This window comes from Oncorhynchus tshawytscha, linkage group LG08 (genome assembly GCF_018296145.1).
Source record: "Oncorhynchus tshawytscha isolate Ot180627B linkage group LG08, Otsh_v2.0, whole genome shotgun sequence".
Classification (NCBI taxonomy): Eukaryota; Metazoa; Chordata; class Actinopteri; order Salmoniformes; family Salmonidae; genus Oncorhynchus; species Oncorhynchus tshawytscha.
This window is the reverse complement of record NC_056436.1, coordinates 65852393-65864866: the sequence shown is the minus strand read 5'-3', so window position 1 is coordinate 65864866 and position 12474 is coordinate 65852393. Positions and strand designations below refer to the sequence as shown.

At 47.8% G+C, this 12474-nt stretch overlaps 1 protein-coding gene across 1 annotated transcript in view; it reads right to left on the bottom strand.

Annotated features, from left to right (window-relative positions):
* LOC112257039 (A disintegrin and metalloproteinase with thrombospondin motifs 2) overlaps window positions 1-4239 on the bottom strand; it is a 139774-nt gene extending 135535 nt beyond the window's left edge. Inside the window, exon 1 of the mRNA XM_042325849.1 lies at window positions 4110-4239. Coding sequence (XP_042181783.1) covers window positions 4110-4215 — 106 coding nt within the window. The 5' untranslated portion in view covers window positions 4216-4239. The remainder of the gene's footprint in view (window positions 1-4109) is intronic.
* Window positions 4240-12474: the final 8235 nt, after the last annotated feature.

Below are 12474 nucleotides of genomic sequence, written 5' to 3'. Positions count from 1 at the left end.
ATGTCATGTTTTGTGACAGGTTTTTGTTGTTTTGGGAAAAATGGAGGGGTATAAAAGGGAATTTTGAGTCCTTGAGACAATGGTGGGAGGTTGGGAAGGCCCAAATACGAGTTTTTTGTCAACAGTATACTGCTCTGTCTCAAACTGAATTTAAAGAGACTATCAAGGCCCTTGAACAGGACATCAAATCTATTGAATTGAAGCTGCTCACTCAGAATGACCCTGGACTAGTCATGAACTAACAGGACAAGAGACATGAACTGAGGTCGTTTCTGCATGAAAGAGTGAAGGGTGCCTTGATTAGGTCTCGTTTCGCTTCCCTCAAGGATATGGATGCTCCTAGTGCTTTTTTTTTTTAACCTAGGAAAGTCGACATTTCAACGTAAACAGATGGTATGCCTTCGTCTCCCTGATGGGAAGGTGACCACGAATGATATTGAAATGCGTCAACATGCCGTGGATTTCTACTCGTCCCTTTATAAGGCGGAGGATTGTGACTCTATGTGTACTGAACAGTTGTTACATGGTCTTCCTAAATTGGGACCTGAGCAGAGAGTCGCATTGGACGCTGACATTACACTGCAGGAGCTGTCCACAGCTGTTATGCAGCTCTCAACAGGCCGAGCCCCTGGCATCGATGGGTTACCATCTGAGTTTTATAAGCACTTTTGGGGGTCTATTGGGGAGGACTTTTATGAAGTGATGTGTGAATCTTTTCATGAGGGTTCTCTTCCTGTATCCTGTCAACGTGCAGTGCTTTCACTGTTGCCAAAAAGGGGATTTGGCTCTCATAAAAAATTGGAGACCTGTTGCTTTGCTGTGCGCAGAATATAAAATTGTTTCTAAATGTCTCTCAAACAGGTTGAAAGAGTATCTGGGGTTGTTGATCCACAAGGACCAGTCCTACTGTGTACCTGATCGCTCTATTGTTGACAACTTGTTTCTGATAAGAGATGTTTTAGACATTTGTAAACTGTCTGATGTAAATGTGGGTTTACTTTTGTTGGATCAGGAGAAGGCTTTTGATCGTGTGGACCACCAGTACTTGTTTAAAATAATGAAAGCCTTTGGGTTTGGGGATGTTTTTCTGTCTTGGGTGAATTTACTGTATGCTGGAGCCTCGTGTATGGTGAAGGTGGGTGGTGGTTTAAGTTGCCCCATCCCTGTCGAAAGGGGCATCAGGCAGGGATGCCCAATTTCAGGGCAGTTATATAGTCTGGCGATTGAACCAATGCTTTGTTTTTTAAGAGCGAAGCTTACTGGTTTCTTTGTGCCAGGTGTAACGAAGGGTCCCACGATAGCACTGTCTGCGTATGCAGATGACGTGATAGTTTTTATTACAGGGGGTGAGGATGTTAAGGTTCTCTCAAACGCTTTAAAGGTGTATGAGGGGGCCTCCTCAGCTAAAGTCAATTGGGGAAAGAGTGAAGCGCTGTGGGCAGGTCAGCTTCAGATGGGGTCTACTCCATGGTTACCAGGGGGGCTTCAGTGGGGCAGAGATGGAATGAAGACTTTGGGGGTTTTTCTAGGCTCCGATGTCTTTCAAAAAAGAACTGGGAGGGTGTAGTGGAGAAAGTGTGTGCCAGACTGTCAAGGTGGAAATGGGTGTTGCCCCAGCTGTCTTATAGGGGACGGGTCCTGGTAGCTAATAATCTTGCTGCTTCTACCCTGTGGCACAGACTAATGATTTTACAGCCACCAAAGGGTCTGATACAAGAGCTTCAGAGGACCCTTGTCAATTTCTTCTGGTCTGGGCAACACTGGATTAAAGCTGCAGCCCTGTACCTGCCACTGCACGAGGGTGGGCAAGGCCTGGTGGACATTTCCTCTAGGATCACGGCTTTCAGGCTCCAAGCAGCCCAGAGATTGTTGTACAGAGACTGTTCTAGCTGGGTCGAAACAGCCTACATATTGATGAGGAGAGCGGGCTGTTTGGGCTTCGACAAGCATCTTTTCCTCTTAAAGCTGGAGGGGGTGATTTGACTGGCCTGACTCCATTTTATGAGTCTGTTATGCAGGCTTGGAGAGTCTTTGTCAAGTCCCGTAAGGCCTGCACGCCACCAGGGATGTGGCTTTTTGAAGAGCCTCTTTTTCACAACACTGCCATCCAGTCCCGTGTTCTGGGTTCAGCTAGCCTACGTTCATGCCTGTTAGGCGTGGGGTGTACCAAGCTGGGTCATCTGATGCAGAGCAGGAGCAGATTGGAGGAGCTGGGAGAAAGAGCGGGGATCCGATCATCTCGTCTACTGAGGAAGGTCGTCGATGAGGTCTGCGATTCCTTGCCAGTGCTTCATCTGCAGTATGTGACTGACACTTCCAATTCTGATCGGTGGAAGGAGGGTCTGGATTATGTGTTCCCTGCACTGATTGTTAGTGCTGCGATGGGGGCATTTGAAGAGGACGTGGGGACGCTGCTTTCCTTCGATACCCCGGAGCTGGGGGAGTTCAAGGAGGTGGGAAAGAAGGCCATGTACAGAATATGTGTAAAGGTGTCCCATGCCTCTTCCCTGGAAGGGGTAAAATCGACGAGGTGGGCGGATGTGCTTGGTCCAGGTGCCTCTCCAAAAGGCTGTTGGCGATCATTATATAAACTGCCTATTGATAAGAGGACAGCTGACCTCCAATGGAGGATAATACATGGAGCTATAGCCACCAATATGCATCTGGTACACCTGGATCCTACTGTTGGGGAGGGGTGTCCATTCTGTGCTGGGTCTGAATCTCTGGCACATCTGTTTTTATTCTGTCCCAGGTTGGTTGGGATGATTGAACTGATCACTGATTGGTTCTCAACGTTGGGAGAGGTTTTCTCTTCCCAACTGTATGTATTTGGGCCAAAGTACAGGTTCAGTCAAAAGGGTGTAGTTGTGTTGCTTAATTTTGTGTTAGGGGCAGCAAAATTAGCGATATGGAAGACCCGAAAGAACAGCATTCGGGGACAGGGGTCTGTGGATGTGGTGGGAATGCTGGAGGGAATGTTGGCAGCGAGACTAAGGATTGAGTTTGCCTATTACAAACTTGTCAACAATATCGATCTGTTTTTGAGTATATGGGGTATACAGAGGCTGTTGTGTGTAGTTACTGTGGAGGAGAAATTGGAGTTGTGTTTTTAATTGATGTGTAACTGTGGTTTTGTATGAGTATTTATTGTGTGGTGGGCCCCCAGACCCAATAAAGAGTATTTAAAACTCAAACTCTCTCTCTCTCTGTCTCTCTCTCTCTCTCTGTCTCTCTCTCTCTCTGTCTCTCTCTCTCTCTGTCTCTCTCCCTCTGTCTCTCTCCCTCTCTCTCTGTCTCTCTCTCTCTCTCTCTCGCTCTCTCTCTCTCTCTCTGTCTCTCTCTCTCTCTCTCTCTCTCTCTCTCTCTCTCTCTCTCTCTCTCTCTCTCTCTCCTCTCTCTCTCTCTGTCTCTCTCCCTCTCTCTGTCTCTCTCCCTCTGTCTCTCTCCCTCTCTCTCTGTCTCTCTCTCTCTCTGTCTCTCTCTCTGTCTCTCTCTCTCTCTCTCCCTCTCTCTCTCTGTCTCTCTCTGTCTCTCTCTGTCTCTGTCTCTCTCTCACTCTCTCTGTCTCTCTCTCTCTGTCTCTCTCCCTCTCTCTGTCTCTCTCACTCTCTCTCTCTGTCTCTCTCCCTCTCTCTCTGTCTCTCTCTCTCTGTCTCTCTGTCTCTGTCTCTCTCTCTGTCTGTGTCTCTATCTGTACCTCTCTCTCTCCCTCGCTCTCTATCTCTCTCTCTACATTATTGATGCACCTCTAGGTGCCAAATCGATGATGATATAATGTCCAGGACTTCCATCTCACGGATAAAAGTCTTAAATAATTGCAGTCTCATCATCTTACATTACAGTGAATAGCAGAAATAGACCCTGTTGAATAAACTGCTATTAGAACACAGATGTTGATAACAAGGTGCTGGTGAATCTCACTTTCACAACATCACCTAACACCCCAACATGAAATTGGGGTGTTATACCAGTCTGTCATTCCCACACATGAATGCACACATGAACACACAACCATGTACTGTGCGATCAGAGGTTTGGATTGCTAGTCTGTGGTGAAGTATGTCATATGCCACGTTGGTAAGCAGGAAGTAGGTAAACCAATCACAGACCTCTAGAGTGGTAGCCTGCAGCGGGGCCACTGACTGGCATCTTCTTCACGGAGGAAGAGCGGTAGACGATGTGTTGACGCCCTCCTCCTCCCTCCTCCTCCCCCATCACTCCATTCCCCCTCTCCACCGGCTCGATGAAGAACTCCTCCTCTTCCATCCTGATCATACCAGCCTGGGAGAGAAAGAGAGAGAGGCAGGGAGAGATCGAGGAGGGAGGAAGGGAGAGAGGACTCTCAGTTAGTCCGTCTTAGTACAATGCATAATAATCATGACATAATAAGCCTGGTTAGGGGCTCATCCACTCATCCACAAGTCATCCCTGTTTTTAAACTTTCCACTGCTAAAATCCTGGGGATAAGGCACACTTCCAAGGACAGAAGAGAGAGAGAGTGACACTTGGTATCAGAGCCACCGTGGGAGGAAATAAGCTAGTCCAGGTCGGATTCTGCTCTTACATTCCCTGTCAGGTAATTCCCCCTACCCCGCTCCCCACTCTGACACACACACAGAAAAACAGGGGCTCAGAAAATTGCCCGTCACTCTCTCTAACTCCATCTGTCTGTTTAGACAACTGGTAATTACCACGGCAACCGACTGCCGAGGAGCGAAACCATGGGGGAGAACCGAAGAGGAGGATTCTGGGGCTTTACAGGGAAAAGAAATAAGAGAAAGACATAAAGAGAGAGAGACACAAACAGTCATCCACCTGATCCGCTCGCTGTGGCCTTCCCTCCTCTCTCTGACAGGATGAAGAAGGGATGGTGTATGATCCTAACGCACGAGTGTGAAGTGTGGGAGGGAGAAATTAGAGACATTGTTGCTTGGCAAAAAAGCTGGGGTAAGTTTTCAGTGAGTGTGCTGTTATTCCAATGCTTACACCGAGAGCTGCACTGAAGCAGAACTAACTCAAAAACACCACACTACTCCACAGGGGTACCTTGTGCAGAAATGTCTCACCTCTACTTGAACTCCTATTGACTCTTCTCTACAGTACAGTACACCTCTGGACGACATCTCACTCAATACTCAGGGAGTTACTATAGGTCAGGGGTGTTCAAATCTGACCCTACGAGGTCTGGAGTACTGCTGCTTTTCTGTTCTACCTGATAATTAATTGCACCCACCTAGTGTCCGAGGTCTAAATCACTTTCTGATTACAAGGGAACAATTAAATAAAAAGCAGTGAACTGGCTCCAAGGTCCACATTTTCATTTGAGGGCTAAAGTTCAAATACCTATTTAGGCAAGAGCCCTGTCTGATATGTGGATATGTGGCTTTGTCCAAAAGAAGAGGGGAAAATAATGGCATTTCAAGTTCACCCATTCAACTATACCCATGATTTGGACAGGAAGGGATGACATTAAAAGATGGGCCTACCATTACAACCTCATCATATTTGGGAATAATAATAGTGAGACGTACAATGTCATTTTGTTTCGATATTTGATTCATTTAATTAACATAAGATATCTAAACTTTAGCTTTTAAGAGTCATTTACATCATTACCTGACATTACAGCTCCTGCAGGGGAGAATGACAGTAATACAGGATAACTACAGTGCAGAGTAATGTCAGTGAATTAGCAGTATTATTAGAATCCCCAATCAGTGCAGAGTAATGTCAGTGAATTAGCAGTATTATTAGAATCCCCAATCAGTGCAGAGTAATGTCAGTGAATTAGCAGTATTATTAGGATCCCCATCAGTGCAGAGTAATGTCAGTGAATCAGCAGTATTATTAGGATCCCCGTCAGTGCTGAGTAATGTCAGTGAATCAGCAGTATTATTAGGATCCCCATCAGTGCAGAGTAATGTTAGTGAATCAGCAGTATTATTAGGATCCCCATCAGTGCAGAGTAATGTCAGTGAATCAGCAGTATTATTAGGATCCCCGTCAGTGCTGAGTAATGTCAGTGAATCAGCAGTATTATTAGGATCCCCATCAGTGCAGAGTAATGTCAGTGAATCAGCAGTATTATTAGGATCCCGTCAGTGCAGAGTAATGTCAGTGAATCAGCAGTATTATTAGGATCCCCATCAGTGCAGAGTAATGTCAGTGAATCAGCAGTATTATTAGGATCCCATCAGTGTAGAGTAATGTCAGTGAATCAGCAGTATTATTAGGATCCCCATCAGTGCAGAGTAATGTCAGTGAATCAGCAGTATTATTAGGATCCCGTCAGTGGTGCCAGTCACTATAGCTTAGTGTCTTCTCACTGACTTGATGTCTTAGCGATGGGTTCTCCCCTGAGCGCTCTCGCTCTCTCTCTCTCGCTCTCTGTCTCTCTCTCTCCACTCATCCCTCTGTTCTCTCTGAGCCGTGGTGCGGCATTCCGATCGGAGCTGATGGATCTGTGCTGGTGCATGGCTTCCCGCTCCGGAATACCAAGCAGATGGTAGAGGAGAGCCATGTCAAAGAACAATATGACATGTGGGACTAGGAGACATGGTCAGATCGATCAGCGACAGGGAGGAGGAGGAGGGAGAGGGAGGAGGGTGGGAGAGAGAGAACTGGACATCTACAGTCTAAAAGAAGAGTAAATAAAACATAAGAGTTTCTATAGATTCCAGAGAGAGAGAGCATCATGTTCTCTCGAAAACAGGAACAAGGAAACATGAACAAGGAAGCAGCTAGGGACCAGTGGAGAATTAAGGGAGTTTATTGGACAACTGTCTGGAACTTTCTTCTATTCAATATCAGAGAATAAAGAATGATTAATAGTGATGGAAAATATGATTAAATATAACCATTTAAGGTTAGAGAACACTACTGGTAAAATCCCTTCACTGATAGAGGTTCTCTATCTCACACCAGCTATTTATTTGAGACACTTTATCAATGGAACGGAAATGGACACTACATCCAAAGCAGAGAAACACTCATTACTCATTATTAATTCTGATTCATCTAGACTAGGGAGGGGCAACAAACACAACTCATCATGAGGGGCAGCAGTGTCTCAACAATTTTTTTATTCTAACTCTCAACAGTAATTTGAGTCCCCGACTGAGCTCTTTTTTTATTGGTCCTCGGGCCTACAAAACGGGGGGCTGCCAGTCGCCCATCCCTGATCTAGAGTCTAGACCATACACGTCTATTTCTATCTGGCGCTTGTCTTAATGCTACACACACACACAACACACACACACACACACACACACACACACACACACACACACACACACACACACACACACACACACACACACACACACACACACACACACACACACACACACACACACACACTAAATGTAGCACTCGAAGACAGTAGGCTATTATTACCTTTCTGGTCATTGAGACCCTGACACAAACTACAACCTGAGGCCTTGAAGTCATCATCTCAGAGTTCCACGGCCCACACAACCAAGAGGAGACTTGCACCCTTTTCCCTATATAGTGCACTACTTTTAACCAGGGCTCTGGTCAAAGGTAGAGCACTATGTAGGGAAAGGGTGCCATTTGGGATACAACCTCTATATTTAAGGACATACTGGGACTATACACTGAGTGTACAAACATTAAGAACACCTTCCTAATATTGAATTGCACCCCCTTTTGCCCTCAGAACAGCCTCAATTCATCAGGGCATGGACTCTACAAGCTGTCGAAAGTGTTCCACAGGGATGCTGGCCCATGTTGACCCCAATGCTTCCCACAGTAGTGTCAAGTTGGCTGGTACTGGATTGCTTCTCTGAATATCTCGTTCCATTTTTTCCCACAGATGCTCAATTGGATTGAGACCATCTGACTGGGCAGGCCACTGCATTAAGCTGAACTCATATTCATAGAACCATTCCTGGACAATCCTAGCCTTTTTGGATGGGCCATTATTATCCTGCTGAAATCATCAGTTCACCGATGGATACACTGCTGCCATGAAGAGATGCACCTGATTGGCTATGCTGTTCAGATGAAGGGATGCACCTGATTGGCTATGCTGTTCAGATGAAGGGATGCACCTGATTGGCGATGCTGTTCAGATGAAGGGATGCACCTGATTGGCGATGCTGTTCAGATGAAGGGATGCACCTGATTGGCGATGCTGTTCAGATGAAGCGATGCACCTGATTGGCGATGCTGTTCAGATGAAGCGATGCACCTGATTGGCTATGATGTTCAGATATCCTGTGGCATTGAAATGTTGCTCCACTTTTATCAAGGGGCCCAATGTCTGCCATGAAACACACCCCACACCATCACACCACCAGCTGCAATGTTGACACGTAACATGATGGATGCATGTACTCGTGGTTTCCTCCATACTCTAGTCCTCCCATCAGCATCACACAGCAGGAACTGGGATTCATTAGACATGGCAATGTTTTTCCAATTCTCCAGTGTCCAGTGATTTCGTTCCTTAGCTCATTGCAACCACAGTTTCTTGGTTTTTGCTGAAATAATTGGAACTCTGTAAGGTCGTCGGCTGCCATACCCCATTCGTGTAAAGGTACGATGAGTTGTGTCACGCTGGTATGAGGGATCAGGAGACAGACGCAGGAATGCATAATAGGGTTTTTTATTTAACCAAGGCATTGGAATGAAGACCAAACAAACACGTAACAAAAACACAGGGTTGAAACCCAAACAAAATAGTGAGGAGCACCTCAAATAAATAACACACTCGCAGAATGATTAACACATGGGACGAGACCCATAAACATCTGTGCAATCCACAATGGTACGAGAGCCAAAACACACAGCACAGGTACTCACACACACCAACGGACATTGTACCAATAACTGACAGCCCCACGGTGAACAAAGGGCACATATATACAAATACAATCAGTGGGAATAGGGGCCAGGTGTGCGCAATGAAAGTTCCAGAGGGATTCATGACAGTACCCCCAGTCTGACGCGCTGCACAAGCAGCGCAATGACACCGGTCTCGAGGACGATCACAGGAACGTAGTAGCAGTGGCGTCGGACAGACCAGTAGCAGTGTTGTCGGACAGACCAGTAGCAGTGGCGTCGGACAGACCAGTAGCAGTGTTGTCGGACAGACCAGTAGCAGTGGCGTCGGACAGACCAGTAGCAGTGTTGTCGGACAGACCAGTAGCAGTGGCGTCGGACAGACCAGTAGCAGTGTTGTCGGACAGACCAGTAGCAGTGGCGTCGGACAGACCAGTAGCAGTGTTATCGGACAGACCAGTAGCAGTGGCGTCGGACAGACCAGTAGCAGTGGCGTCGGACAGACCAGTAGCAGTGTTGTCGGACAGACCAGTAGCAGTGGCGTCGGACAGACCAGTAGCAGTGGCGTCGGACAGACCAGTACAGTGGCGTCGGACAGACCAGTAGCAGTGGCGTCGGACAGACCAGTAGCAGTGGCGTCGGACAGACCAGTAGCAGTGGCGTCGGACAGACCAGTAGCAGTGGCGTCGGACGGACCAGTAGCAGTGTTGTCGGACAGACCGTAGCAGTGGCGTCGGACAGACCAGTAGCAGTGTTGTCGGACGGACCAGTAGCAGTGTTGTCGGACAGACCAGTAGCAGTGGCGTCGGACAGACCAGTAGCAGTTTTGTCGGACAGACCAGTAGCAGTGGCGTCGGACAGACCAGTAGAAGTGGCATCGGACAGACCAGTAGCAGTGGCGTCGGACGGACCAGTAGCAGTGTTGTCGGACAGACCGGTAGCAGTGGCGTCGGACAGACCAGTAGCAGTGTTGTCGGACGGACCAGTAGCAGTGTTGTCGGACAGACCAGTAGCAGTGGCGTCGGACAGACCAGTAGCAGTGGCGTCGGACGGACAGACCAGTAGCAGTGGCGTCGGACAGACCAGTAGCAGTGGCGTCGGACAGACCAGTAGCAGTGGCGTCGGACGGACCAGTAGCAGTGTTGTCGGACAGACCAGTAGCAGTGGCGTCGGACAGACCAGTAGCAGTGTTGTCGGACGGACCAGTAGCAGTGTTGTCGGACAGACCAGTAGCAGTGGCGTCGGACAGACCAGTAGCAGTTTTGTCGGACAGACCAGTAGCAGTGGCGTCGGACAGACCAGTAGAAGTGGCATCGGACAGACCAGTAGCAGTGGCGTCGGACGGACCAGTAGCAGTGTTGTCGGACAGACCGGTAGCAGTGGCGTCGGACAGGACAGACCAGTAGCAGTGTTGTCGGACGGACCAGTAGCAGTGTTGTCGGACAGACCAGTAGCAGTGGCGTCGGACAGACCAGTAGCAGTGGCGTCGGACGGACAGACCAGTAGCAGTGGCGTCGGACAGACCAGTAGCAGTGGCGTCGGACAGACCAGTAGCAGTGGCGTCGGACGGACCAGTAGCAGTGTTGTCGGACAGACCAGTAGCAGTGGCGTCGGACAGACCAGTAGCAGTGTTGTCGGACAGACCGGTAGCAGTGGCATCGGACAGACCGGTAGCAGTGGCGTCGGACAGACCGGTAGCAGTGGCGTCGGACAGACCGGTAGCAGTGGCGTCGGACAGACCAGTAGCAGTGGCATCGGACGGACAGGTTGTGGTGGCGTCAGAATGGCCAGTTGCGGCTGCTGAAGTTGCGTCGTCGGACGGACCCGTTGTGGCGACGTCAGATGACCCAGTTGCAGCTGCCGAAGTTTCGGCAGTTGGTCGATTATTCTGTCATGCTGGTATCAAGGATCGGTAGACATACGCAGGAATGTGTAATAGGGTTTTTTACTTAGCCCAAATTACGGCGTGCCGTGTAGAGGCATGGGGATGAAGAACAAAGAAACACGTAACAAAAACACAGGGTTGAAACCCAAAGAAAAGAGCGAGGAGCATCTCAAATAAATAATACAGGGGACGAGACCTTAAATCTGCGCAATCCACAATGGCGCGAAAGCCAAAACACACAGCACAGGTACTCACACGCACCAACGGACATTGTAACCATAATCGACAGCCCAATAGAAAAACAAAGGGCACACTTACACAAGTACTAATCAGTGGGAACAGGGGACAGGTGTGCGTAATGAAAGTTCCGGAGGGATCCGTGACAAGTTGTGCATTTTTTTATGGGTCTTTGGGCACCAATGTTGAACTGGACTGTCAGTTGACTAACGGTAGACCGTGTGTTGCTCTGCACAATTTGTGTCAGCCTCCTTTGTCCTCTTTCATCAATGACCCGTTTTCTACCCCTGGCCTGACGTTGGCTGGATGTCCTTTAGGTGGTAGACCATTCCTGATAGACATGGAAAAATGTTGACCGTGAAAATCCCAGCAGCGTTGCAGTTATTGACACACTCAAACCGGTGCATCTGGCACCTACTACCATACCCTGTTCAAAGGCACCTAAATATTTTATCTTGCCCATTCACCTTCTGAGTGGCACACATATCCAATACATGTCTCAATTGTCTCAAGGCTTAAAAATCCTTCTTTAACTGGTCTCCTCTCCTTTACACCACTGATTGAAGTGGATTGTAACAAGTGACATCAATAAGGCATCATAGCTTTCACCTGGATTCACCTGGTCAGTCTATGTCATGGAAAGAGCAGGTGTTCATAATGTGTACCTGCGATTTACAATCACAGTGCTGTGAGAAGATACTCATGAGATTCAAACTCATTAATGAGGGACAGAAAGAGGGAGATGAAGAGACAGAAATAAATAGACAGAAAGAGTGGGGAAGGAGAGTGAGAGCAAGAGGGGGAGAGAGGGGGAGGGAGAAAAGGGAAGAGATTGGGGGTAGAAGAGAGAGAGAGGGGCAAGGAACGGGAGAGAGAGGGGGATAAGAAAAAGAGAGAGAGGGGGGGGGCAGGGAGAGACTGGGGGGTAGGAGAGAGAGAGAGGGCCAGGAAGGGGAAAGAGAAGGGAGTAGGAGCGAGAGAGAGAGGGGCAAGGAGGGGGAGAGAGAGGGGGGTAGGAGAGAGAGGGGCTGGAAGAGAAGAAACTAGATAGTATGGGAGAGAAGCAACTTGATAGTATGGGACAGAAGAGAGAAGTAACTAGATTAATGTGAGAGAAGAGAGGAGAAACTTGATAGTATGGGAGAGAAGAGAGAAGAAAGTAGATAGTATGGGAGAGAAGAGAGGAGAAACTAGATAGTATGGAAGAGAAGAAACTAGATAGTATGGGAGAGAAGCAACTTGATAGTATGGGACAGAAGAGAGAAGTAACTAGATTAATGTGAGAGAAGAGAGGAGAAACTTGATAGTATGGGACAGAAGAGAGAAGTAACTAGATTAATGTGAGAGAAGAGAGGAGAAACTAGATAGTATGGGAGAGAAGAGAAGAAATTAGATAGTATGGGAGAGAAGAGAGTAGAAACTAGATAGTATGGGATAGAAGAGAGAAGAAACTGGCTAGTATGGGAGAGAAGAGAGTAGCAACTAGATAGTATGGGAGAGAAGAGAGTAGAAACTAGATAGTATGGGAGAGAAGAGAGTAGAAACTA